The sequence below is a fragment of the Neodiprion virginianus genome, chromosome 4 (genome assembly GCF_021901495.1).
Source record: "Neodiprion virginianus isolate iyNeoVirg1 chromosome 4, iyNeoVirg1.1, whole genome shotgun sequence".
Taxonomy (NCBI): Eukaryota; Metazoa; Arthropoda; class Insecta; order Hymenoptera; family Diprionidae; genus Neodiprion; species Neodiprion virginianus.
The window spans coordinates 3744428-3769926 of record NC_060880.1 but is presented as its reverse complement, the minus strand read 5'-3'; the positions used below and the strand labels follow the sequence as shown (position 1 = coordinate 3769926).

General features: G+C 33.5%; 1 protein-coding gene across 50 annotated transcripts in view; it reads left to right on the top strand.

Annotated features, from left to right (window-relative positions):
- LOC124301985 (calcium-activated potassium channel slowpoke) overlaps positions 1-25499 on the top strand; it is a 114906-nt gene that overhangs the window by 45767 nt on the left and 43640 nt on the right. For 23 of the 50 annotated variants that reach the window (XM_046757704.1, XM_046757693.1, XM_046757664.1 and 20 more), the window contains exons 6-7: positions 17966-18057; positions 24123-24233. In XM_046757704.1, the coding sequence (XP_046613660.1) occupies positions 17966-18057; positions 24123-24233 (203 nt within the window). Of the gene's footprint in view, positions 1-3984; positions 4077-8640; positions 8733-17965; positions 18058-24122; positions 24234-25499 lie in introns of all 50 variants that reach the window. The other 27 variants (XM_046757713.1, XM_046757680.1, XM_046757684.1 and 24 more) reach the window with 2 other exon arrangements.

The window sequence follows — 25499 nt, the reverse complement described above, 5'->3', positions numbered from 1 at the left end:
TACGCCACGAGAGTTGGTCGCGATTCTCATAATTGCTGTTACAGAGCAGATTAGTTATTAAAATTTAACAAACCCCTGCAAAAATGCAAAGTACAAAAGTTTTAAATGAAATCAACGATAACGAATTCAGTGATAGTGAGTGACGTGCTTGCACCAACCAGAAAGCGTCCAAGGCACATGATTATAGGTGAGAATAGTAAAGAGGAAGGTACGCGGCGTCAATCATGGATTTAACAGAAGGTAAAAAACACATCGCTAATTTGGAAGTATTCTGAAACCTGTGTCATAAAAGCGTCTGTTTTAAATAATTTATGCTATGGGGGGGGGGGTTAAAAGGCCTTTGGGGCACGGGTTAATATTAAAATTAACAGCGGACGTCACTTCTAAAAATCGTTTTTTCGTATTTCGAGTCAATTTAAGGGGTGAGAGAAAAAAAAATTTTTTTTCACCAATATTAAGCGCTATCCTAATATGTATACAGACATTTACATATACATATATATATGTATATATATTATATGCTGACCACATTATATTACAACATTACCATACCTGCATATATATGTTCAATTATTAATTTCATATTGTGCATATTCTGCAGATTTGAAAGTAAAGAACAAAAAAACTTTTGTTATTTCATCTTTCGTTCTACGTCATCCGGATTCTTCGATCCAACTTTAATTTTACGAATTACGCATAATTATAGCTCAACCACCTTCCCGTTTCAAGCCAACTTTTCTTCTTTCGTCTAATTTTTTCTATTTCATTTCCTCCCCCTTCTTACCTCTATTTTTCGCTTTGTCCATCTCAGACCGATCGATTACACGATATTTTAATTTTAAATCACAGATCGCGCGTCAAGTCAAATATATCTTTCGTATTCCACTTTGATCGCTCCTTTTTTTTTTACCTCAAATTTTTTTTTTTTTTTTTCGTATTCACCACTTCGACGAATATATAATATATATATATATATATATATATATATATATATATATATATATATATATATATATATATATATATATATATATATATGTATGTATGTATGTATGTATGCACGTGTATACTTGTATGAGGTGAAAATATTTAAAACAAAGTTTCATCCGTGAATCGCGAACAACACGTAAGCGTCCAGTAAAGGCTGCTTACTTATAACTATATGTATATGTATAATTGTATATATATATAAAAATATACATATATATATATATATATATATACACATACATAACGCGATTTATGTATCTCTGTTGTGTGTACGGCATGTGTCGTGTAAGTGCGTGTGTGTGTGTGTGTGTGCGTACGTGGTTGTATTTAACATAACGCGTTAATCGATTCGGGATAAACGATAGGTGTAATGAATTGAAATTTGAGTGGAAAGAAAAAAAAAAAAAATAAAAATAAACAAAAAACAATAATAATCAAAAAAATAAATCCACAATCGATTATTTATGCAGAATAGAAATGAGTCGGGAGGAAATATCAACGACGCAAATTATGTAACAACAGATTTTTACTGATAAATAATATTCGGGAAAACATTTTACAACCGGATAACTTTGAAATTTATTAAACAACGCGGGCAGTTTTGACACGATGTTTGTTCTTTTTTTTTTCCTTTTTTTTTTTCTTAATCTGCTTGTTACTTTTACCCTCGTTTTCCTACCTTTTCTTCGAACTTGAAGCTGCGAATAATTTTTTCTCACGTATAACAGTGTAAGGGATGTTTTTGATTTATTCGCGTTCGTAGCTGTCACTTACGGAGAATAATAATTAATGCATTTTCAGAAGAGGTTCTGTAAATCGGTTAGTTTTTTCCTTCTCGTTACCTCAGCTCGTGACGAGACTTGTCTATTTTCAATTTCGGTCACCCGAATATCTAAAAAAAAAAATAAATAAATAAATAAATAAAAAATAATCTGTAATCATGTAAATCGACCGACCAATCAAGTCTCGTTAGTATCGAGGCAAAAATGTTGAATTTAATAATATCAGGGTATAATCTGTACGCGTACATCTACAGATCGAAACTTTCCATAATTGGAAAACAGCTGTAATAATATCTTTGTATGATCGTGAATGAAAAATTTTTTTTTTTACTTCTAACAAAAATTGTCGTTTCGTTATTTGTTTATTTAATTTTTTCCAACGTTATAACTATCGCGTACAACAGGCGTAAAGTTTGCCGGATATACGAAACCACCTATACTCGAATATTTACGTCAATAATAATTATATTTCACACGTGGCATAAGTATAACAATAAAGATTATCAATTATCTTTAAACATCGATTTCTTCCCCGTAAACATCTTCACAACGGATATAATGTAAACAATCGTGCATGCTGCTGTATCATAGATTTATAGATATGATAATTGTTCGAATACTTCGTGCATGCCGCCGAAAAAAAAAAAATTAAAAAATGCAAAAAACAACGCTTAGAGAAACAAAGCTGAATCTCGAAATGTTAATTTATTGTTTAAATTTTCGCAACTTGATCGTTCATCGTTTCAGCTTGCGTCTTACAATCTGACACGCTATACGTGTTACAACGCATATTATTTCAATTATATAAATTTTTTTCAACAAAACATTTCGTACCATGGGCAGGGTTATTATTTATCAATTTTTTTCCGCCTATCTATGAAGCTTTCTGCAGCAGTTTAAGAACAAAAAAAAATAAAATAAATTATACATCTTCTTGCTTGCGACCGATGCTTCCGAGTGTTAATTCTCACTCTGCCCTTTTTCTCTCGCCACCTTGTACGACTTTTTCACTTCTACACACACACACACACACAAACACACGCTATAACGTACAATAATGATCGTAGTTATCCTTATCACTGTTATTGTTTCTGATTTCTGGTGTATAGAAAAAAAATAAAATAAATAAACAAAATGAAACAAGACAAGAACGAAAAAACAAAGAGAGAAATTAATCGCACCGACGAGTAATTATATATTATACGTAGTTTTCACCAAGTGATCGTGATTCCCTGTACAGTATTTAATATACCTGTAAATCGTCTAATTCTCATCGTTAGGTCAAAGAAATATTATTTCACGTTTAAAAATTTGTTGATATGTTTTTTTCCACCCACTCTCTCTCTCTCTCTCTCTCTCTCTATTTATATATATATATATATATATATATATTAGGGTGAGCCAAAAAAACTAACCTATCGAATCTACGGTCTTGAAAGGACCAATTAATTTGCTGAGAAAAAAATTCTCCCGTTTGGAAAAATTTTTAACTGAATTTTAAAAGGTGTCGCTGGCCGTTTGAAATTTCCCATTTAAATAACACGCAAAAAAGTTTGTTTTCATTAAAAATGCTGTAACTATCGAACCGTTTGGATTATAAAATTTGCCCAAGCATATTCTTGCATATATATATGTATATATATAATATATCATAACGATCGTTTTTTAAATCGTTGAAATTTTCATTCTCGAACTCAGGCACGTTGTGTAACATATTGACCAACTCTACACGAGATACACGTGATCTCCGATAACATACCGCACGATTTCGTTTTTCCATACACTGCGACTGCTACACACACACACACACATATATATATATATATATATATATACGATTATTATACATATACATATTATACATGAGACACATACATAAAATCAAAGACCGCTGTAATTATATAATATTACTACCAGGGCATTACTAATCACACATCGTGTATGTTATTGTACATTTAGATGCACATGCCATTATCATTAAATACACGTATGTATGTATGTAACGTAGCTTACGATTAGCCTACATTTGTATACCTTGCTAGATAGAGAGGAAAGAAAGTTTAAAAAAAAAAAGAAAAAAAAAGAATGAGAATGTTGAAACAAATAATACGTATATGTATAATATAATTAATTGTTATACCTGAAATAGTATACTCTGCATTTGTAAAATAGTTGGCGTAGTGTTTTCCAGGTTTAATTTCTCTATTTGCAGGCAATTTTTGCCAGTAGCATACCAGAGATTATAGAGCTCGTAGGCAGTAGGTCCAAGTACAGCGGCGAATACAAGCGGGAACATGGAAAGAGGTATTATAAACGCATCACTCTTTTCTTTCTTTTATTATCCCCGTGTATTATATTCTCTCTCTATCACTCTACGTGTGTGTCTCTATATATGTATATTACCTACGTTATACATATACATGTATAGGCATATAAACGTACTAATTCCTTGCAATGTGTCCACCATGTATTACGTTACATCACACTGCATTGCGTCGCGTTACGTATGTATGATGTAAATCGTTTCGCGAATTCATGACGAATGATTGAATAAGATCTATTTTGTGCGTGTAATACGGTCGGAGGATTTGATCGGTTGGTTTGAAAAAACCGTTTGACAATTCAAAGAATCAATTATTGAATTATGTGTTACATATATGCGAATGTATATCGAAGTAAAACGGGAATCGTAATTGACGTCGGATTGCCCGATATGTGATGTACGTTTTAGTATTTGTGAATAATTAATTACTTGTTTTCGTTGATTAGTTTCACGCGAGTAAAAGCAAAGATAGATAAACGATATACGGTTGTGCGATAGCGATGACGATAATAATTGATAGCCTAATCACGGTTATTGAAGAATATCGCGAACGAAATACGACGATGTTTCGATTAAATTACTTGTTTTTTTTTTTACCTCATCCTTTATGTGATATAAAATTAACAATAATTATTACGGTCGAAAACCACTGTATATTAAACGTACTGAGTTTTTCTTTTTGGTACACAAATGCATACGCAATTTTGTTCTTCTCCTGCATGTGTATTTTGTTAGCTAATATACATAAATATAATATATAATGTATTATAAGATAGCTCTTGATATATCGTATACATTATTGTATATATATATATAATTAGTTTATTGATCATCAAATTAGAATATCTGAAAAAATTCTAAAATATCCAGGGTCACGTACTGAAATGCCTAAGCAGCAAGTCGCACCAAAGACTGACGGCTGCTTCTAGTTTCTTTTCAATTTGTTTTCTTTAAAAAGCTCGGAGTAAGAGAGAAAAAAAGAAAATAAATAAATAAATAAATCGAAGCAAACGCCGGGTATAGGCTTGAAAATTTTAATATCCGATGAAAGATTTTTCAGAATTTTTTTACAGCTTTAAATAATCGCCAAAGACATGTTTATTTCAAAAATCATAAGTAAACCAGGTGTAATCAAAGAAATCTGAAAAATTCAGGTTACTCTTTCGGAGTTGGAACAATTCCACAATTTTTTTTATTCATTTTTTTCTTTAACAAAATCAATAATGGTCGATGGTCCGACGTTGGTTGAGTTGGCGTGGAACGCCCTATACATAGTCATTAGTCGTATTACATAGTCTAGTTTAAAACTTTAAAGTTGCACGCTTGCAATGGTATCGCATCCACCTAATATTGTAGGTCATACGGTATGATACATCCTCGAGTAGTATATTTTACATAGATTGTACATTTCCGCATATATTATATAATATACACAGCTGTAAAGTTAATACGCAATGCAAATATACTGCAGCAGTTTGAAGCTGCACGTGTTATTAAATATATGTATAATCATCGTCGTTAATTACTTATTTTTCTGCGTCGTTGGTGTTTTTTTTTTTTTTTTATTAATTTTTTTTTATTTCCGTTCCTCCCCCTTCACTTGCGATCAAGGGTCGCAGCTAGTTATTACATTTTATCCACGATTTGAGGTATAACGATAATTAGATTCTTGAACCATACGTATACATATATTTGCACATGCCACTTTAGTCTGCTACCATCGTTTATCACTTGCAGTTCACGTTATTGTTATTGTTATTATCCGTATCGTATACTTGATATACAAAATTATATACATGCAACACACACTTGTACATCCAGCATACGGAGAGTATTTTATAAAAGGATCTGATCGAGACGCGCGCGATTCAAATTGCTTAATTCTGATTGGTTGACATCCGTGCTCGCAGCCTGAAGTCAAACCTTCGCTGAAAAAAAGACATTCCCTTGAATCGAACGGTTGACAAGTGACAGTCAACCGTAACTGACGCTTATCTAGGTCATGTAGTACTCCCTTACCGACCCTTACCGACCGAGTAACCGTCAAACCACTCATTTTTTTTTTTACGATTTTCAGAACAGAAGTAACGTTCCGGAATTCCGTTACAAAAGAGCAATTCCACCATCGAAATTTAAACCCTTTTCGTCCGTTTATTTATTCAATATCGGAGGAAAAATGTTGAGTTTGCTCGGTCGGTAATGGTAGGAGTACTACATGATCTTAAGAGCGGCGCCGCTGCGATCCACTGCGCATCGGTTACACTGCGTATCATGCTAGTAACATATTCACAAAGTTGGCTACGCTTGTCAACTGGACAAGAGTCTTAAATATCGAGCAGGTCATTAAAAAAAAAAAAAAATAACTGTCTTAATTTTTCAAATGAATGACGTGATTGATTATTCTTCTCATATTATTATATACATAATATAGTCCATTATCATACATATGAGATCATGCAGTAGCCATTAAATTTATCAGCAATAGTGCACCAGCGTTAGTTATATTTATTATACGTATAATAAATACTTGTCGTCGCACGCAATTTGTACACACAAAATATTTCATTTCTTACCCCTGATTTTTTTCTCATACATTATTCACTATATTATGCAATTCTTTTCGGTGTTACTGTTTGTTTGTTCTTTTTTTTTTTTGATTACTCATCGTTTTCCGCAACAAACGTCAGATATTTCGCTAAAGAATAACAGAAATAAAGCTAACGAAAAACAAAAAACACATGGATCGATATAACGGCGGAGTGAGTGTAAGCTGAACTGTTGTATGTGTGTGCTTACGTTACGATATTACGTATGCTGATTTATGGACGGATTTTCGTTTTTTCCTCTCGACATAATTTTTCTGTTTTTTCTCTCTCTGTTTTTTGTACGCGTCTTGTTTTATTTGATTTTCTTTTTTTTTTTTTTTTTCTAATTCCGTTTTTGGCTCCGTAAGTTTGTGACGGATAAACGTTGTTGTTGTGCTATACGTGTGACGTGTGAAGGGAGGGAAGCAAAAGTAACCGAAAGATACTGAGGATTCGAGTAAAATAATTATGCAGGTTCAAAACTTAAAACTAACACTAAGCCCTGATATTTGGGTATGATTTTTCTTCTACGTCGATTTGGAGAAAAAAACAAAAAGGACAACGAAGCGTAAACTTTCTAATAAGATGTTAAAACCGAGAAGGTATTTAATCATTATTTACTTACTCACATATCGGGCGAGGAGCAATTGCAATATTTACAATGATTTTGTGCGATTTCAACTGATTTCAAGCAATTGCGAAGCGACTGCTTTCCAAAGTGATTTGCGGTTTGAACAAGTGAATACCATTTCGGTTGAAACAATACAGATTTTACAATTTCATATAACGTTGATCCAAATGGTGATCAAACGTTTCTTCGATATTTATAATCTTGAATTAACATCTGGACAAGTACCTGTACATGTTTACACAGTTATTATATACCTCTAATTTATTATACATCAACACTGTCAGCATGTACATCAATTTTATATTTACAGTCGTTACCATGAGAAAAAAATGACCGCCCAAATTCCATTACGTGTAGAAGAAAAAAAAAAAAAAAAAAAAAAACGTCAATCGTTCGGTGATTTGCGTCAAAAACAAAAACAAAAAACACACCCATCTACCCACACAGCTTCAGCGGTAATAACATATTAACGATCGCCTTACGTGCCGACAGATTTAAAAAAATGTCTTTACGCACATTTTTTATTCTCAAATTGGTCGCAATTTTCTACACGTCAGCTGAGCAAGCATATTAAAATAATAATCCTACACGCGTACACTTGTTTATAAAATCCATATCATATGTGTATACAGAGTGAATTCCTAACAACCGCACGATCCGTCGTCTGCTGCAACGCGATGCATCGTCATAAATTCAAAATTTTTGAGGCTACGTTCACGACGGTTGGTATCCCTGGGAAACAACATCTCTCGAATCTTGGCGCATGCGCATCACGTTGTCTCGTACGACGCGCCATGCAGTCGTTAGGAATCCACTCTGTGTATACACATATATACATAGGTATATATAGTTACATGAATATGAAATTGAGATGATACAGAGCGAATTACGCAGATTGCATGCATACCTTATATACACAATATAACACATCAATATCAATGAATTAATTTGAGGGGTTTTTTTTTTTGTCTCAAATGTAATTTTCCTTTGAACAGAATTTATTGATATTACTATTATTATTATTATTACTATTATTACTGTTGTTATCGTTGTGGTTGTTGTTGTTGTTGTTGTTGTTGTAATGCAAGTGTAACGACACGTTTCAGATCAGTGCATTTGATTATTGCGTATAAGTTAAATCTCGTCGAGTTGGATAGGACATAGATCTATGCTATATATATATATATATGTACACATCGTATTATGCGTAAAGTTAGATGATGAAAAAAAAAAAAAAAAAAAATAAAAATAATGGCAAGTAATGAAAGAAAGAAAGAAAAGAAAAAATTGGTACTGTTCTGACGGCAACGGATGATTGTGGGTGTGTAGGCGGTGTTTGCCAGCTGGATCCCAGAGATCACCGAGCTCGCCGCGAACCGGTGCAAGTACGGTGGGCAGTACAAACGCGAGCGAGGACGAAGGTGGGCGTACCATTAAATATACGTGGACACCTAGCCCTAATTTTTAACCCTCCCTCGTAGTCGAATGCATTACACACGTATATATATATATACATATATAACATGTATATATATATATATATATATACAATATAACATTACATACACGATTTGAAAGTAAAGAAAACGATTGAAAAAGTTATATAAATAATGACAAGTTGGAGTATGTCGTTTCGGGTGGTCTACAAATCTCGAGCCTGCTACCCGCGGGGCGTTTTTTTTTACATAAAAATAAAAGAGAGAAACGGTATTGGGTGAAGTAAGTAAATAAAGAAGGAAATAAATAAATAGGTAAATGAATTGAACGCTTTTATTGCACAACTGTTGTTCGACGAATAATTTCGATACAATTTTTGAGACGAGAGTGATAATTTTTACGTCGCGAAGTGACGATGGATGGTGAGAATGATAAATTTGAGGATAAGCAATTGTATGATTTTTTTGGAAAATTTTACACTCCGTGATGGTAAAATGGCGCTGCGGGTTGCCGGCTCGCGGTTTTTTTTTTTTTTTTAATCCACCTCGGTATACGGCGAAGGATGAGAAATTTGAAAGAAATAAATAAATAAACAAATAAATAAAAGAAGTAAATAAAAACCGACCGATCCCCTAACTTTTTTTTGCATTTATTTAATAATCCCCGTTAACACCGTAAATCCATATCATCATTATTATTATTATTATTATTATTATTATACATCAATATAGATCATACTGTATATATATATATATATTTGAACGTACAATATACACACTTTATTAATATCGTATAGGTATTATAATAACACGCATCCCAGAATAAATTTTTTTTATTTTTTTTTTTTTTTTTTAAACATTCGTGTAAATGATAACACACATTTTTTTTTTTCTTCTCACGTTAACTCGACACAATTGTACAAAGTTACAAACACCTCTGTATAATACAATACTTTTATAGTTACATAATTTTTTTTTTATTTATAATACAACTAACGCTGAGACTTGTGCCTGTGATTCATTGCCGCTTTTTATACTATCTATAATATACCTACGTATATGATATATGCATATACATATATATATATATATATACATACATATATATGTATATATGTATATATAGTTTTTACGTAACGATTTATACAGTATTATCGTCGATTTTTCTTTTTTCTTTTTTTCGTTCATCAATTTTTCAATCCCTTTTTTCTCTCTCAGTCGACAAATCCCTAATTTACACGCACATACAGATACCCCCCCCCCCCCCTCACTCCGCACCCTTTAAGTACTTCCCGTACCTTCAAATACAGGTACACATACAGGCACACGCGACACTACAGCTTGAAGTTTTTCAATATATTTCTATCGGAAAAAAATGTATATTGGAAGTTGGCACGATAAAAAAAATAATCAAGTAAACGGAAATGATAAAGAAACAGACGGTTTATTAGTGATCACGTATATATGCATTATACATACAAATACACATACGTGATTATAATTGGCAGAAATTTATTCCATATTAATTTGCGTACCGCGTGAAATTATAATGATAACAATAATAATAACGTATAAATATAACTCAAGAAAACTGCGTAAAAATTAGGGTTAACAAGGAAAGGAAATAAATAAATGAAGAGTGAAAAGTTTCATTAAGAAAATTGAATGTATATAATATTTGGGAAACGTGATGATCGGAAGGGGGAAATTTTTTGGTTTTTGTACTATAGGTTTGGTTAGGTCGATATAAATATTAGAGCTGCCTGCATTATTATATCATTTGTTATATTGAGATATGTGTGTGATATTTCGCATGCTGAGGTAGATCATCCGAAGGGTTGGTTTCCCAATTGCGAAGCAGCCTATATTTTCTCGCCTGTATATGTATGTGTATATACGTATACAATTTAGGGTGGTCCTTAGAAAGGTCATTTTTTTAATTTCGACCGGCTTGCCCCTCAAATCGCCTCCACGTTATTCAAAAATGATTCCTCAAGTTTTTCAGAATTTTATTTCAACTTTAATCCTTGCCTCAAATAGGGTGGATTTCCTCATCTAACTCTTTCAGGGACACATCAAATCTACCGATCGGATTTAAATGAAATTTGGTAGAGGGTGGATTTTTGAGTCGATGATTACGAATCTGAACTCAAAATTTGAAAATCCAAGGCGGTGGATCCAACATGGTGAACCAAAATCCCAAAAGTCACTTGACATTGCCACATCGGATCCACCGTTACGAATTTTGTAATTTCGAGTTCAGATTCGTAATCAGCGACCTTGAAAACCCCCGAGTACCGAGTTTTCTTGGAATCAAATGACTTTTTGGATTTCACTCCACCATATTCAAATTTTGAGTTCAGATTCGTAATCAGCGACCGAAGAAGCCCATCTATATCAAATTTCATCTAAATCCGTTCAGTAGATTTGACGAGCTCCTGAAAGGGTTGAATGGAATCCACCCTCTCTTTCGGACGAGGGTCAGAGTTGAGATAAAAATCTGAAAAAATTAGGGAGCTGCTTTTCAATTATCTGAAGCTGCTCGGAATTCAAAAATGACTTTTTCAAGGACTACTCTATTATATATACAATGTATATTTATATGCGTACAGAGCCTAAGGGATGCCGAAGAAATCAGCCCTTTGGCCTCTCCGAGAGAATTATTGTACAATTTGGATTTTGTAGCACGCCTGAAAAACACACTTTAGCCTAGTCAAACATCGATTCGATGTATATAATATTTTGCCTGCGTTTGTACATGCGATGTAAGGTATGAACGAAGAAATTATAGTTCAGGTCCAGAACCGCAGGTTTGAGGTTATACATCGTGTTGTTTTTTGTGACACTCACCGCCAAACGCCGGCACGTAGGCAACGCGAGCTGCGCAACTTCTATTTCCATACGTATATATCCGTAAATGTGTTTACGTTTGTGGTTGCATATCCGCAGGCGTTTAGCCCCGGGTTTCACAGAAAATTACACGATATGTTAGACACTCACGTAAAGTTTCAATTTCAGTTTGAATGTGGCCACGGTTGTTGAATAAAAAGCCGCGAGGCGATTTGCTTAATTTTATTTATAATTATAATTATTTTTGCCTAATTTTTAACTTGGTATTTCAAATCCCGTCCGCGGGGTAATTTCTATTTTCTGTTTTTGCCAAAAATATATGTATACAGTTATTGCTTCATCGGTTGATTTGTGGAAATCAAGAATCTTCTTAGGGGAAAACTGAAAAGATGACAAAAAAGAGAAATAAATAAATGAAAAAATGCACAATCTAACTCGAGTTTGTCGATAAGTGGACGAAAAGCTCTTGTGAAGCTTTCGCCCTAGGGTATTATTGTTATTTTTATTATTATTATTAATATGAGTATTATTATTATTAAACTTATCATCGGGTAATATTTCATTCTATTTGTTCGTTCAAATTTAGTTGAACGAATGATCGTATAAACGCAATTAGCGTGCGAAAGGAAATTTCCAGTTTGATAAAAAAATGTTTATCGTTCGTAAAATTTATTCTTGTATTGTTTTTTTCTGATTTCTTGTACCTGTTTTCGTTATTCACCGATGCTTTCAATATACGAATCACATTTCAGCGTATCCCAAATGTAACAACGTACGGAAAAGATCGAAGAAAAATTAAAAATGAAGAAGCATTTGATCTTTATCATATATTGTATTATGTGCCAGTGTATGTATATAGTAGAGAACGTTCGTGCAGAAATGAGAGAGTAAATGTGGATGTTTTTGAAATAATCGATTACTGCTTGCGGCACGATGTTTATTATTATTATTATTATTATTGTTATTGTACAAAAGTTTGCTATTATTATTGTTATTGGTATTTTATACAGGCCATTCAGGAATGAGAATGCAGCTTATGTTTTGCGTGCTCGATGGTATAATAACGACAGATTGATTTTCTATTATGTATTATCATCGTAGGTGTATAGCCTAAAAAATTCTCCCCAATCAATCGGAAAACCAGAATAGCGAATGCGGTCGGTTCGCGTTCTTTTCTCAGGTTACTATTATTTTCTCTCATGTCCTTTCAATTTCGGATCAGATAATGAATAAACGCAAACGAAATCCAGTAGAAGAGCAAACCGGTAAAAATGAATAATAATATTTATCTAAAAATACTTGCCGCATGATTTCCAGCTGAATTAATGAAGATTAGTATGCCGGTATGATTATTTTAAAAAAGTCGGAAAATTGTTTAAACCGGTTGCAGGCGTATAGTAGAACAGTCGTTTACACCGCGCATTAATTTTATGTGTACAGGGTGAATTTCTAACGACAGAATGTAACGCGCATGCGCTACGATCCGTGTGGCAGTTGTTTTGTCAGGGGGACCAACTGTCATAAGTTTACAATTGGTTGTACGTACGGTTCGTTTGAAATCGAAAAAAAAATTCCTAACAAAAAATAAATAAATAAATAGATAACGAAGGGAGAATGCAAACCTGAAACAATGGATAGCTGGAGTCAAGGAAATTGTGCTTAATGATTGCCATTGATAGGTATTACGAGGTATCTTCCTCGCATGGTAATGTAGGTGTCAAAAATCGGGAAAGGGAATGTTGGCGGGCCAAATTAATTTAACACTGACAATTATTAGTAGCAGTAACCTACGGAAGGTTTATCTGCCTTATTTCCTTAGCCGCGTGGCTTAGACTGCCTCTTAATTTCCTTGCAGCGTGCAGATTTTAATTTGAATTCGACGTAACTTTTTACTTTTTCATACAAAGCAATCAATTGTAAATTTTGTACCTTCAACGCGTGCTTGGCAAGATAAATTTGTGAAGAGTGCGGTAACGTGACGACGTTGGCGCATGCGCACTCCCCGATAACCTCATTTTACGCGCGGATCTCACGCGCCGCCTGCGACGTCATCGGGCTGAAAGAGTAGAACCTGAAGTTTGCGCGTTTAGGTTAGGTTTCACGAAGCCGGGTCTGCGACTGTGAACCTTGACTGGCCTCGATCTACTTCGTTTGAATTATTACATAACATTTTATTCGTTTGCTTCTCAAATCAAACTTTCCTTCACAGATGTTGAAAAAAATTGCCTCATAGTAAATCGTTCGCTTTCCCCACCTGGATACACAATATACCCACTATCGTCAACGAAACACAAATTTACAAGAGTAAGAAGAAAGTTGAAACATTATTCATTCAATTAAACATTTACGTACCGTAACATTTACGGATATCAATTTTCTAGGTTCTTATTGCTATAATAAAATCTACTCGCTTCTTCTGTGTTACCTTCATCTCGTAATCACTTCGTTTCTCTGCAGGTGCATTATATACATATCTATATGTATACTGTATAGTGATTTAGTTTATAAAAACATGATATTTTCCGACCGCATTACAAATAGTACGTGAAACGCTCTTCTGCTCGATTGAACGACCGTGTTTAACGATGATAAATAATAATAATAATAATAATAATAATAATAATAATAATAATAATAATGTATACCATATACGTATGAATCGTGAATTTTATTTTCCTCCAACTACCGGGGCACCTCGTAATTTGTAATTATTATACGTAACTTTGTAACGATTCATGGAAAATTTATGATCACCTAATTTTTTTTTTTTTTTTTCTTTTCTTCGTTCGAGTCAACGTATAATAATATCGTTATACACAGTATCTGACACACAGCAGTACCTACACGTACGTTTCACTTTTTCAACGTACAACTGCTCCATTACTAATCATACCTACTTAATGGTGAAAGTACAGCTGCAGGTTCGGTAATTTGTAAAATATTATCATTCTCTTCTGCTGTGTTTTTTTTTTTTTTTTTTTTTTTTATGTAACTTTTTATACATACCTACGTACGTATGTATACTTAGGCATATGTATATATATATATATATATTTAGATGACTATTGTGTACATATATGTATAATAGACGGTACGTCGATCCGGTTGTGGAACACCGTGCATCACCCGCAGTACCTTAATAATTACCCTGACGATGTTACATTATAGATTGTATAAGGAAATATACCTACCACCTACACGCTGCGACGGAAGTATTCGAATCCGATTGAAAATGTTCGGTAAATAATTGTCGGCCGATGTATGTGAAATGTGTAATAATAATCGCAGTCGTTTTATTTTATTTATTTATTTCGTTTTTTTTCATTCCGTTTCTTGTTCAACATTTTGTTACTCCTTTCGCATGATTTTGAGTTATCGCAAATTTCGGTTCGCGATTCCGTCGAAATCTCCGTCGCAGCGAGTCGATGCACGAGAGTCCCTGCAAAATTACGCACACGAATTTTATTTTACAAAAGAGAGCGGTGGTAGATAAAAATTCAAAATATGTACATATACAGATAAAACAAAAGTATCGCATCAGGCGCTTTTTGACGCGCGTCGACGTTCGACTCGTCGCGAATAAGTTCTTAAATTTTCTTCCACCCCCCCCCCCCCCCCCATGCACCCTTAAACGCTCACATTAAAATATCCCGTTGCCGCAGACGGACTGCCACAAATTAATATTAATTTCACGCCGCTGATTGTCAATGATTTCACAACGCGAATATATTTTCACACACGATAGGTTGCGGTATGTTTATTACATAACGATCACGGAATTATCATTCATTCGGCACATGTGTAAGTTGTCAAAATACCTTCAACACGCCAATTTTCATTACGATATTAGAACCGCACACGCATACACGAATACACTAATGACGATTCGAAAATTATAATTCGTTAGTTGTTGTAACGATTGGATAACTTCACCGCATGTTATCTAGGATGCTTGTTAATATTATTATTGTTATTATTAAATATAGCGTCAACGTTCGTAAAATATAATAATAGAAAATAATTATTCTCAACATTTCTTATTCGTTTGACGAATTTTTTCTATTTTTTTTTCTTTGCTTTTCTTATCGCTCACTATTTTTCAATCAGATACTTGTTTTTACGTCGTCCTTGCGGAAATTAACATGTTCTCATAAGCAACGAAAATTCTTTCCTTTCATTTTTCGTGAGGTGGGTAAGGGGGGGGGGCGATCGTTTACGTAAATATTTTATCCGTCTCTGCTACTTTTCTACATTATACGTATCACTGTAATTATTGTGTATACAGGAGTAGGTATCGTACAGTTTGGGTGTGTCAAGGGCTGATATTATAAAGAACGAGTGACATTATACGTGATACATATGCCTGTTATTTGTGTATATGCATATATACACATCCTGTTACTATATACCTGTAATGTGTATTATAAATTTATAAGAGTTTATTCAGAGACACTGACACAGCTCCGCCATGTGATATTATAGTGATATCAATTTCTTTAAATTAATAACGAATCGTTCAATTATATCGATATAATATAGGTATTATACGCCTGTAATATTGTATTGTTTCAACTCAAACCGGGGATACGTATAAATCGAAATTCGAAAGGGACAGTGTACGAATATACATGTAATATTGAACGACGAAAACGGGGATCGAAATATTGATCTGCAAAAATTCGATTTCACTTACAATTTTTTTTTTTTGCTCATCTTTTATCGTTACGCACGTTTTCATACATGACGTTTACATTATGCACGCCACACATACACAGACGTACGCATATATTGTACGTGAGAGGTCGATAACAAAAACAAAAAAAAAAAAAAATCGTAATTCCTTACACACGCGGTATATACGAAGGGTATGTAATTTTTATAACAATAATACAATTACCATCGAAAATCATTGTCGCGCGTCAAACGTTCGACGAACACATACACACACACACACACACGCGCGCGCGCGCATACAACGAGAAAGAAAACAAACAAACAAAAACAACAACCAAAACAGACTAAAAAAAGATATTATTTATATATTTATATATTGAAAAATAAAAATGAAAAACACAGAATATAGGCACGCGTAGAACGGCCTAGGTCTACCATACATATATTATGTGAACCTGGGCCTAGGTCAACTGCATAGGTGTAGGTGTGTAGGAATAGGCGTAGGTAGGTAGCCTATAAACCCACCCTGTCTTTTTTTTTTTTTTTTCTTCTTCACTTTGTGTCAACCTCATGTAGCGTATAAATATACATAAATCATTATTACATATACATTGATATATTATATCATAGCACAATAATTTCCGTGAAATTCTAAAAAGTGAAGAGGGAAACGAAAACGAAAAGATAAAAAAAAAAAAAAAGTAGGAAATTTCACGTTACCTTCGACATGTAACTGGTACGTTATATACATATTATAGAATATGTATAATAATGTATTTGGGCCGTTGCTCGCACAGAGGTTTGTATTGTATTTAAGGTAAGTGTACCAGTTATTGACACTTTTACAATTAGTAGTCAATTATAGATAATTTTATTTTTTTCAAAGATTACAAATTTACGGCACAAATTGTTAATTTATCGACGACTATAACCAATTGTTAGACTGTTGGAGATTAGAAATTTATTGTTTTTCGTTATTTTAGAACTAAGTGTCAAACAGATGCAATCAAAGAATGTCAATAATTGGGAGACTCACCTTATACACCACGTATTACGTACAATATATCGAATTGTCCAAAGCGTGAAAATCCGCTGTGCGATGCCGCGATGCCCGTTGTGTACAAAAAAAAGGAATAGTAGAAAAGAGCAACAAAAAAAAAAAATACTTCTTCATATTGTTTATATGCGTGTGTCGAGCAAAACTCCCACATGTATACCCAAGGAGAGGAAAAAGAAGAAGAAAAAAAAAAAAAAAGAACCAACTAAACCCCCGTTCGTCTTTCTCTCTATCTCTCTTTCACTCTCTCCCCCTCCGTCCATTTTTCTTTTTCTCACCCCCCACCCCCTCTCTCTCGTCACTCTGTCTGTCTGTCTCACTTCCCCCGCTCCGTTTCAATCATACTCCGAGACATTTCCCGTCCACTTTTCCCGCCCCCGGTGAATAGTAGCAAGACAATCGCAAGAGAGATGAAAAAATACGGAAGGGAGCAGAATATTGGGGGAAAAAAAACCGAACAGATAGAGTGAAGAAAGAAAAGAAAACGAGAAATCGAAAAAAAATAAAAAAATAATACAACAAAACAAAATCTAACACAGTGACAAAAAAAGTATATAAAGATACACTAGGCAAAAACTTTCAAGCTTGTACTGACGCGAGTGTTGTGTTCTGTTCTATCCATACGTGGTGTATATAGGCCATATTCGCCAGTTGTATTCCCGAGATAATTGACCTGATCGGGACGCGAAACAAGTACGGCGGCACATTGAAGAACGAGCGAGGTCGCAGGTGAGATACGCCATTATATACAAAACAAAAGTAAAAAAAAAAAAAAAAAAAACAGTCAAAGTAAAAAAAAAAAATAATAATAATAAATTAACAATCAACGAAAATCAATTAATCAAACATATATGCAATGTATAAATACATATAATAAATGTTGTATATACATATATATATATTTGGGGTTTCCATGTCAACTCGACCAATGGCTGTACCTCGCTATTTATGATTCGCTTCACGATTTTTTTTCATACGATTCTCCGATCTCGAAAAAGCTCTCTTGAATTTTTATCGGACTTTTGCCTCCAAACGGTAATTTTTTATGACTATTCAGAACCATCGTAAAAGTCGAACCTCTTTTTAACAATCTCAGAAAAACCTCTTAGAACTCATATTTTTCATTCAGATCATTTTGACATCCGTCCCGTAACTTTTATGATCATATGAATAAAACAAAAAAAAAATAAATTAAATCAAATGAAATAACGGTTGGAGGAAAAAATGTAAAAAAAAAATAGGGTGCTTTTTTGAGATCGGAGAATTGTGTGAAAGAATATTGAAGCGAAACAGAAATCGTGAGGGAAAATCAATGGTCGAGATGACGTGGAATTTCCCATATATACGTATACATATATCACGGTTAAATACGAGACAAACCGAAAGAAACGATAAAGAATTGGAAGAAAAAAAGAGGAAAAAAAAAACACCATCGTTTATGAAAAAAATTTGGTATAGAAAAAGCTGTAACTGCAATGAAAACAGACAAAAAGGAAGGTGTAATGGAATACCTCGACCCAATCTTCCATCCTTAGCACTTGTAATAATATAATAATTCCTCTTACCTTCCAGCTTTGAATAGAAATTATTTAACACACGTCGTACTATGTATTATTTATCTCGTGGCGCTCTGGATCGTAAAAATCGAGTCTTGGATAAGAAAAAGCACCCCTTTAGCTCCTTTCCTGTAACGTAAGTCTTGATGAAAGAGACGAAACGATTAGAAAAGAAAAAAATGAAAAAAAAAAGAAAAGAAAGACAAAATCCTCGCGAATTTCTTCGGAGTTAACAATAAATTGTACATACACGACGATTCTACGCTTGGTGTTTTTTTTTTTCCTCTTTTTTCTTCACCTTTCTTTCTCGCATTCTTTTATTTTTCTACTTTTCTCTCCAGCGTTACGTTGCGACCATAAAAGAAAGGGGGAAAAAATAAGAAAGAAAGAAAGATACGGCCCCCGCTGCACCATCCCATTACTGTCATCATCCACCTATATATATATATATATATATGTATATAACACGTTATCCTGCATAATTTAGCTAAAGTGGCACCTTGCAGAATTATACACACCTATAAACTTTATTCGATAACATGTTATGCGTATGTTATGTAAACCGTCCCGGCCTGCAATCTTCAATTCTACCCCAATTTAAAAACTCCAGCCCCTCTTCGTCCTTCATGTGTGTGTATAACATATTATGTGTGTATTGTTCAAGCAATATTGTAAAATATATATATACATATATATATATAGTTTACGACAAACTAGCTTGTGTCTATTTCTGTCTGTCCGTCCATCTGTCCACCTTGATATTCGAGTCCGGCCGGGCGAGGGTGCAGCCCCAAAAAGTAAAAAAAACAAATAAAAAAAAAATCATCAAATACAAAAAACTCTCTGAAATTCACCTTGACCATTGGGTACATGTCACCGTATTGCTTGTTTTGACTTCCGTAAAAAAAAAATTCGCCCCTCGTTCACCGCGTCTGGCTTACGAAAAATCCACCCACTATATTTATAATAAAACTTCCGGCAGATAAGGACCACTAATTAATTAATACGCTACGCATACGTGTATAATGTATGTCGATGTATTAACTCCTCGTGTACACATGTGGACATTAATTCCGAGACGGCTGGTTCTTCGACGGAGTCGGTAACGTCGGTAACGCAGATTCAGCCTACAGTACCACTGTCGGTCAGCCGCTGCGCGCTGAATCTGCGTTACCGACGTTCCCAACTCGATCGAAGAACCAGCCTTCTCTGAATTAGTGTCGACATGTGTACACAGTACTTATATTTTTATTATACCTACAATATTTATACGTATATAATATTTATATACCCTGTGCACACGATTAATATACATATATATATACATACAAATATATATGTACACGTTATACTCAAATGTCGATCTCACTCAATGAAACGTTGCTGCCAAGCATTCGTATTATTATAAACCCCAGTTTTATCTTTTGTTTTTTATTTTTTTTTTTTTTACACAGGCACACCGCTTATGCGTAAATAATATATGTTATACAAATTTACACACATTGAGACACAATGCGTACAATGTATACAGTGTTGTTTCGAATCAATCATGTTGGGTTTAATTTACTTTATGTCACCGTAACGCCATGTATTATACAAGGTGCAAAGAACGAGAAAAAATTATTATCCTTAACAATATTATAATACGTTACCAGCATGATGCGATATGTTGTTCTCGTTGTTGAAACATCCCTGATCTGCACCCCTAAGACACACTCCAGGAATACGTTTGGTATCCACGGGTTCAATTTTTTTTTTATTTTTCTCGACAATACTTTCGCCACACAATCATCAAAGTCCGGTTAAACTCGCGATCACGATTAATTCGGTTTATAGAAATTCGCCAATCGAGATTGAAGGATAACGGAAATCGTCTTTTTCTTTAACCATAATAATATTGATCGAAATTTTCAAGGACATATTTATTATTACAATAATAGTAATTCTGTCCCATTTTAATATACGCAGTATAAATTATGATTGGCGTTTCTTCGTTGTTCGCTCATTGATCATTTAAGACATACATATCTTTTCTTTTTTCATCTATGATCATTAGGTTTATTGTAATGGGTTATCGATTCATTGACGTGGGAATCGTCTATAAATATATAGCACCTATATATTTGTACAGTGTATGTATATGTATTATCAATTGGGTGCAATACGACCGAAAACCTTCACTCATAATCCGTTGCACGAATTTCTGATACACGTAATTTAAAATTAGTGTCATGATTCTCCCTAAATGTATTTTGTTGAATCGATTGTATGATTTTCTTTTCTCTCAGATCGAGGGCTTGCAGATTTGTTTATATTGCAAAATAGTGAATTTATTTATTTTTTTTTTTTTATGACCTACAACAAAATAATACCGCACTCGTCAGCTGTACCGTGATAATATTAAAATACACATACAATTTGACATACTATTCATATACAATGTCCTTTGTAATTGTCAATTTGCGAACTTTTCTTTGGTTATACCAACATTTTATACATACCAGGTACACCGTCGCGTCGGATGACGTTAATGACAAAGTTTATAATATAGATCGAGTCAAAGTAAATTCCCGCAGTAATCAATCCATCGCATAATTCCTTCCGCATTGACGTATACTTACACGAGACTGAAATAATACGCTAGTTTATAATAATAATATGTAATTCTCAATAACGATCATTTTCAAACTGCCACATATTTTAACGAATTTATACAGACGCATCCACACACACACACACACACACACGTGCGCGCAAACAAACGCGAAAATAACCTATTCACGATTATCCAGTCGATGCGTTATAACTTGAATTTATTATTAAATCAAGTTATCGTTATCATTGTTATTATTTATTATTTATTACTATTTGCACACCGTATCGACGGATTACGAACTCAATATACGAATTTGGAAGGTCAGGACGGATTCGAAGATACCTGCCCAGTTTTTGGAAAAAATTATATGTATAATCATTACGCGTTCAATTGCAGAAAATATAGAAGATATATACGAATTTTGGCGCGTATTAATGCTGTACGCAATATATTTACTTTATATTATGTTACAGTGATAACAGGTGTTGTATATACATCGTTTGCAATTTAATAATATAACAACAATTATCTGTCATAGCCGCCGGGAGATTCTACAATTAACGCCGAAATGACTTTGCAATTCGTATTATTACAACGGATGGCTAACATAATATAATTTCGTTATGTGTATAGTTTAATTTTCGCATGGAATTACTTGTACATGGCAAATTTTACATCCTTGTTACGTATAACACTCAGATATCGTTATCATTATTTTTACACCTTTTTTTTCTTTCCCCTGTTCTTCTTTCGTCTTTACCTTGTTTCTTTCACGCAACCGAATTATCATCGTTTCTCTTTGTTTTTGGTTCAATTTTATCATTAATTTTATGTTCATGTATGTTTGACGTGTGTATACATATTCGGAGAAAAGATTGTTTTTTTTTTTTGTTTTTTCAACTGAAAAATGTAATTTGCAGACCCATTTTGATACCCATTTGATAAATATTACGTAGCATAAATTGGTTACATTGAAACGATAAATTTTACTAGTTACAATAATTGACGAATCGTCAAAACGATTTCACAATTGTGTAAATATGATTTCCGAATCGCGACAGAATCTTTCAAATCGCTGTAGCAATTAAGCCTTTGTTTGTAGAAAGGAATATATAATTCGAGAAATTTTTTTGCTCGATTTCTCGTTACGTCTGCTGGATTTTTCACCCGAATCTCGAGGTTTGAAAAACTTTTTCTCGGTGTGTATAATACGTGCCGAACATACGCGTGTGCGCGTGTGCGTGTGTGTGTGTTTTTTTTTTGTTTAACCGTTGTTCGTCGTTTTTGTTCGTTTATTTTACAAACCAGTCAACATTATTATAGAGTATGATAAACAATATACATCATGTGGGACATTGCTGGTAGTTGAAAAATATAATATTCGTTTAGCATTCTGTAATACAGGTATGTACATGTATATGTATATATATGTATTGCATGTGTATATATATATGTGTACGTATACATACCATCGCAAACGTATATTTAGATAGACTTTGATTGCTGCTCGTTTAATTGCAAATATATTCACACGTATGATTGTTGTTGATATTATTATTGTCATTATCATTATCATTATTATTATTGTTGTTGTTATTTACGATCATCGTTATTATTTGACTTGTTGGTTCTCGTTGTTGTTGCTAATGTTATACAGATATTATAAATCGTTAAATTTTATGAATGCAATATAAGTCCGCACTCGTGAAAGTATGGTAATTGTAATATAATTGTTTATTTATGTATTTATTTAAATACGAATACATGCAAAGAATTTCTCAATTCATTCGCCACCGCGGTGAGAATTGTACAAATACGTGATCGTTGTCGCCTAACTTGTGAACAATTGAAATTGGCAAAAATGAATTGTTGGAAAAAAAAAAAAAAAAATGTTTAGAGTAGGTATTCGGTATCACATATTGAACGTGTATGAAAACGATGAAGAAAAAAAAAAACGAAGAAAAGAAACGATTCTTTCAGTTGTGCGAACTGTATAAAACCTATAACGAATGTATATGTAATACAACAAATTTATTGTGGCAGCAGACTAAAATGGTTAAAAAACACGTAATGGTAAAATAAGTATGTTACTTACACACACACATATGTATATATATATATATATATATTTAGTTTGAAGTGAAAATACCGTTTATCGTATAACGTTTGTTAATAATTAATTTTTCTTTTCCTACTTTAAATTTTCACCTTTCCATTTTCAATCCATTCAAATTACCGTTCGTTTAAACGCAGAAACGGCGTTTGATGTGATATTATAAATATCGATGTGTATAACGTGTAAAAACGAGAACAATTAATTATACATATATATATATACACACACGCAATATATTATTACGGCTCGATAGCTAGGAGTCAATGTATAAAATAACACTGTGCAATAACAGAGCCTTGCGATTAAATATAACGTATTTATAAATTACACGATAATATTATATTTATATTTATATTTATATTTGTATTATATATTTAAGGTGACGTAGCACCTGCGGCCAGTTGTTTCTGTATTGATAATTAACGATAAATCATTAGATGGAAACGACTGGATTATTAAAGTTAAATAATGTGTAAAGAATTGGTATTACGGTGGATCTAACATTTGTGTGTGTCTGTGTTGGCAGACACATTGTTGTTTGCGGTCACATCACGTACGAGTCAGTGTCCCACTTCCTCAAGGACTTTCTTCACGAGGATCGCGAGGACGTCGACGTTGAGGTTGTCTTTTTGCACAGGTATGACAGTATTTAGGGAGTCTCCTTTCATCTTCATTATCATCGTCATTGATATAAGTTTATCATTACGCATCGATACTGTTATTTATCATTATTTACACATTCTTGCTGTTGTCGATTAATTGGACATACCTACAGGTACAATATCATAACGCTTGTTTCACGTAAACGAGTATAACAATATCGCTCGTCGATCTCTCGACAGAATCACGTCACGTATAGTTTTAATCGAAAGTTCGATCAAAATTCTGCGCACCAAAAATATGTCCACGTGTTGAACGTCGTAGATATTATTCCCCCATCCCCCCCCCCCCCCCACCCTCTCGTTATTTTTTTTGTATTTTTTATTTCTATTTTTGTTCGTCGTTTTCTCTCCATTATTCATTTATCATTGGAATTTCACGCGCAATAAACGTGTCTTACATTCAGCTGACTGCGTATGAACAATATTAAACCCACACAGGTACGTATCGCATATATTCATACCAGGGTTACAAACGTATGGTCGATTATGACGATGACACGGTGTACAATATTATTATCCTAATCGGTTTGTCGAGGACGAAGAAATTTACTTCGATTTTTTTTTTTTTTTTTCACCCTCGAACAATCCCACTTTTACACCATTATCGCACATCGTCGTAGAATTAATTGACGCTTTTACCTGCTCAAAAGAATTCTTATCCTTGTACATTACATACACACGCACATATATACATATATAATATATATATAAATGCAGTGATTCATTACTAATATACTGTTGTAATACAGTTTATTATGTAATTAGGTACCTCGTACGTATAATATTATATTATATTATATATACCCGATAACAGTGAATTATTAATATTATTGTTGTTGTTGTTGTTGTTGTTATTGTTATCGTTATCATTGTTACTCTATTATTGTTACGATTATTGTTATCGTCGTCATTCGAAGAGTAACGCAAGATTTCAATGAGAGGAAAAAAAAAGAAAAAAAAAAAGGATAAAACGGCAGATTACATCCGTTATCGAGTGATCGATTCAAAGTCTCTCGGGGTTCGTAACGGGTGGGAAACAGAATAGAGGGGAAGAGGGGTGGATGTATGTACGTGTAAATTGGTAAGTATGCGAGGCGTGCAGTCCGATAAAAATTTAAACATGTATAAACGAGTAGAGAGAAAGAGATGAAAATAAATAATGAAAATAAGGTTGATGGTGTAACGACGAAAGTAAGGAAGATGTACAGGTGTGTGTGTGTGCGTGTGAAAAAGTTGAGGTA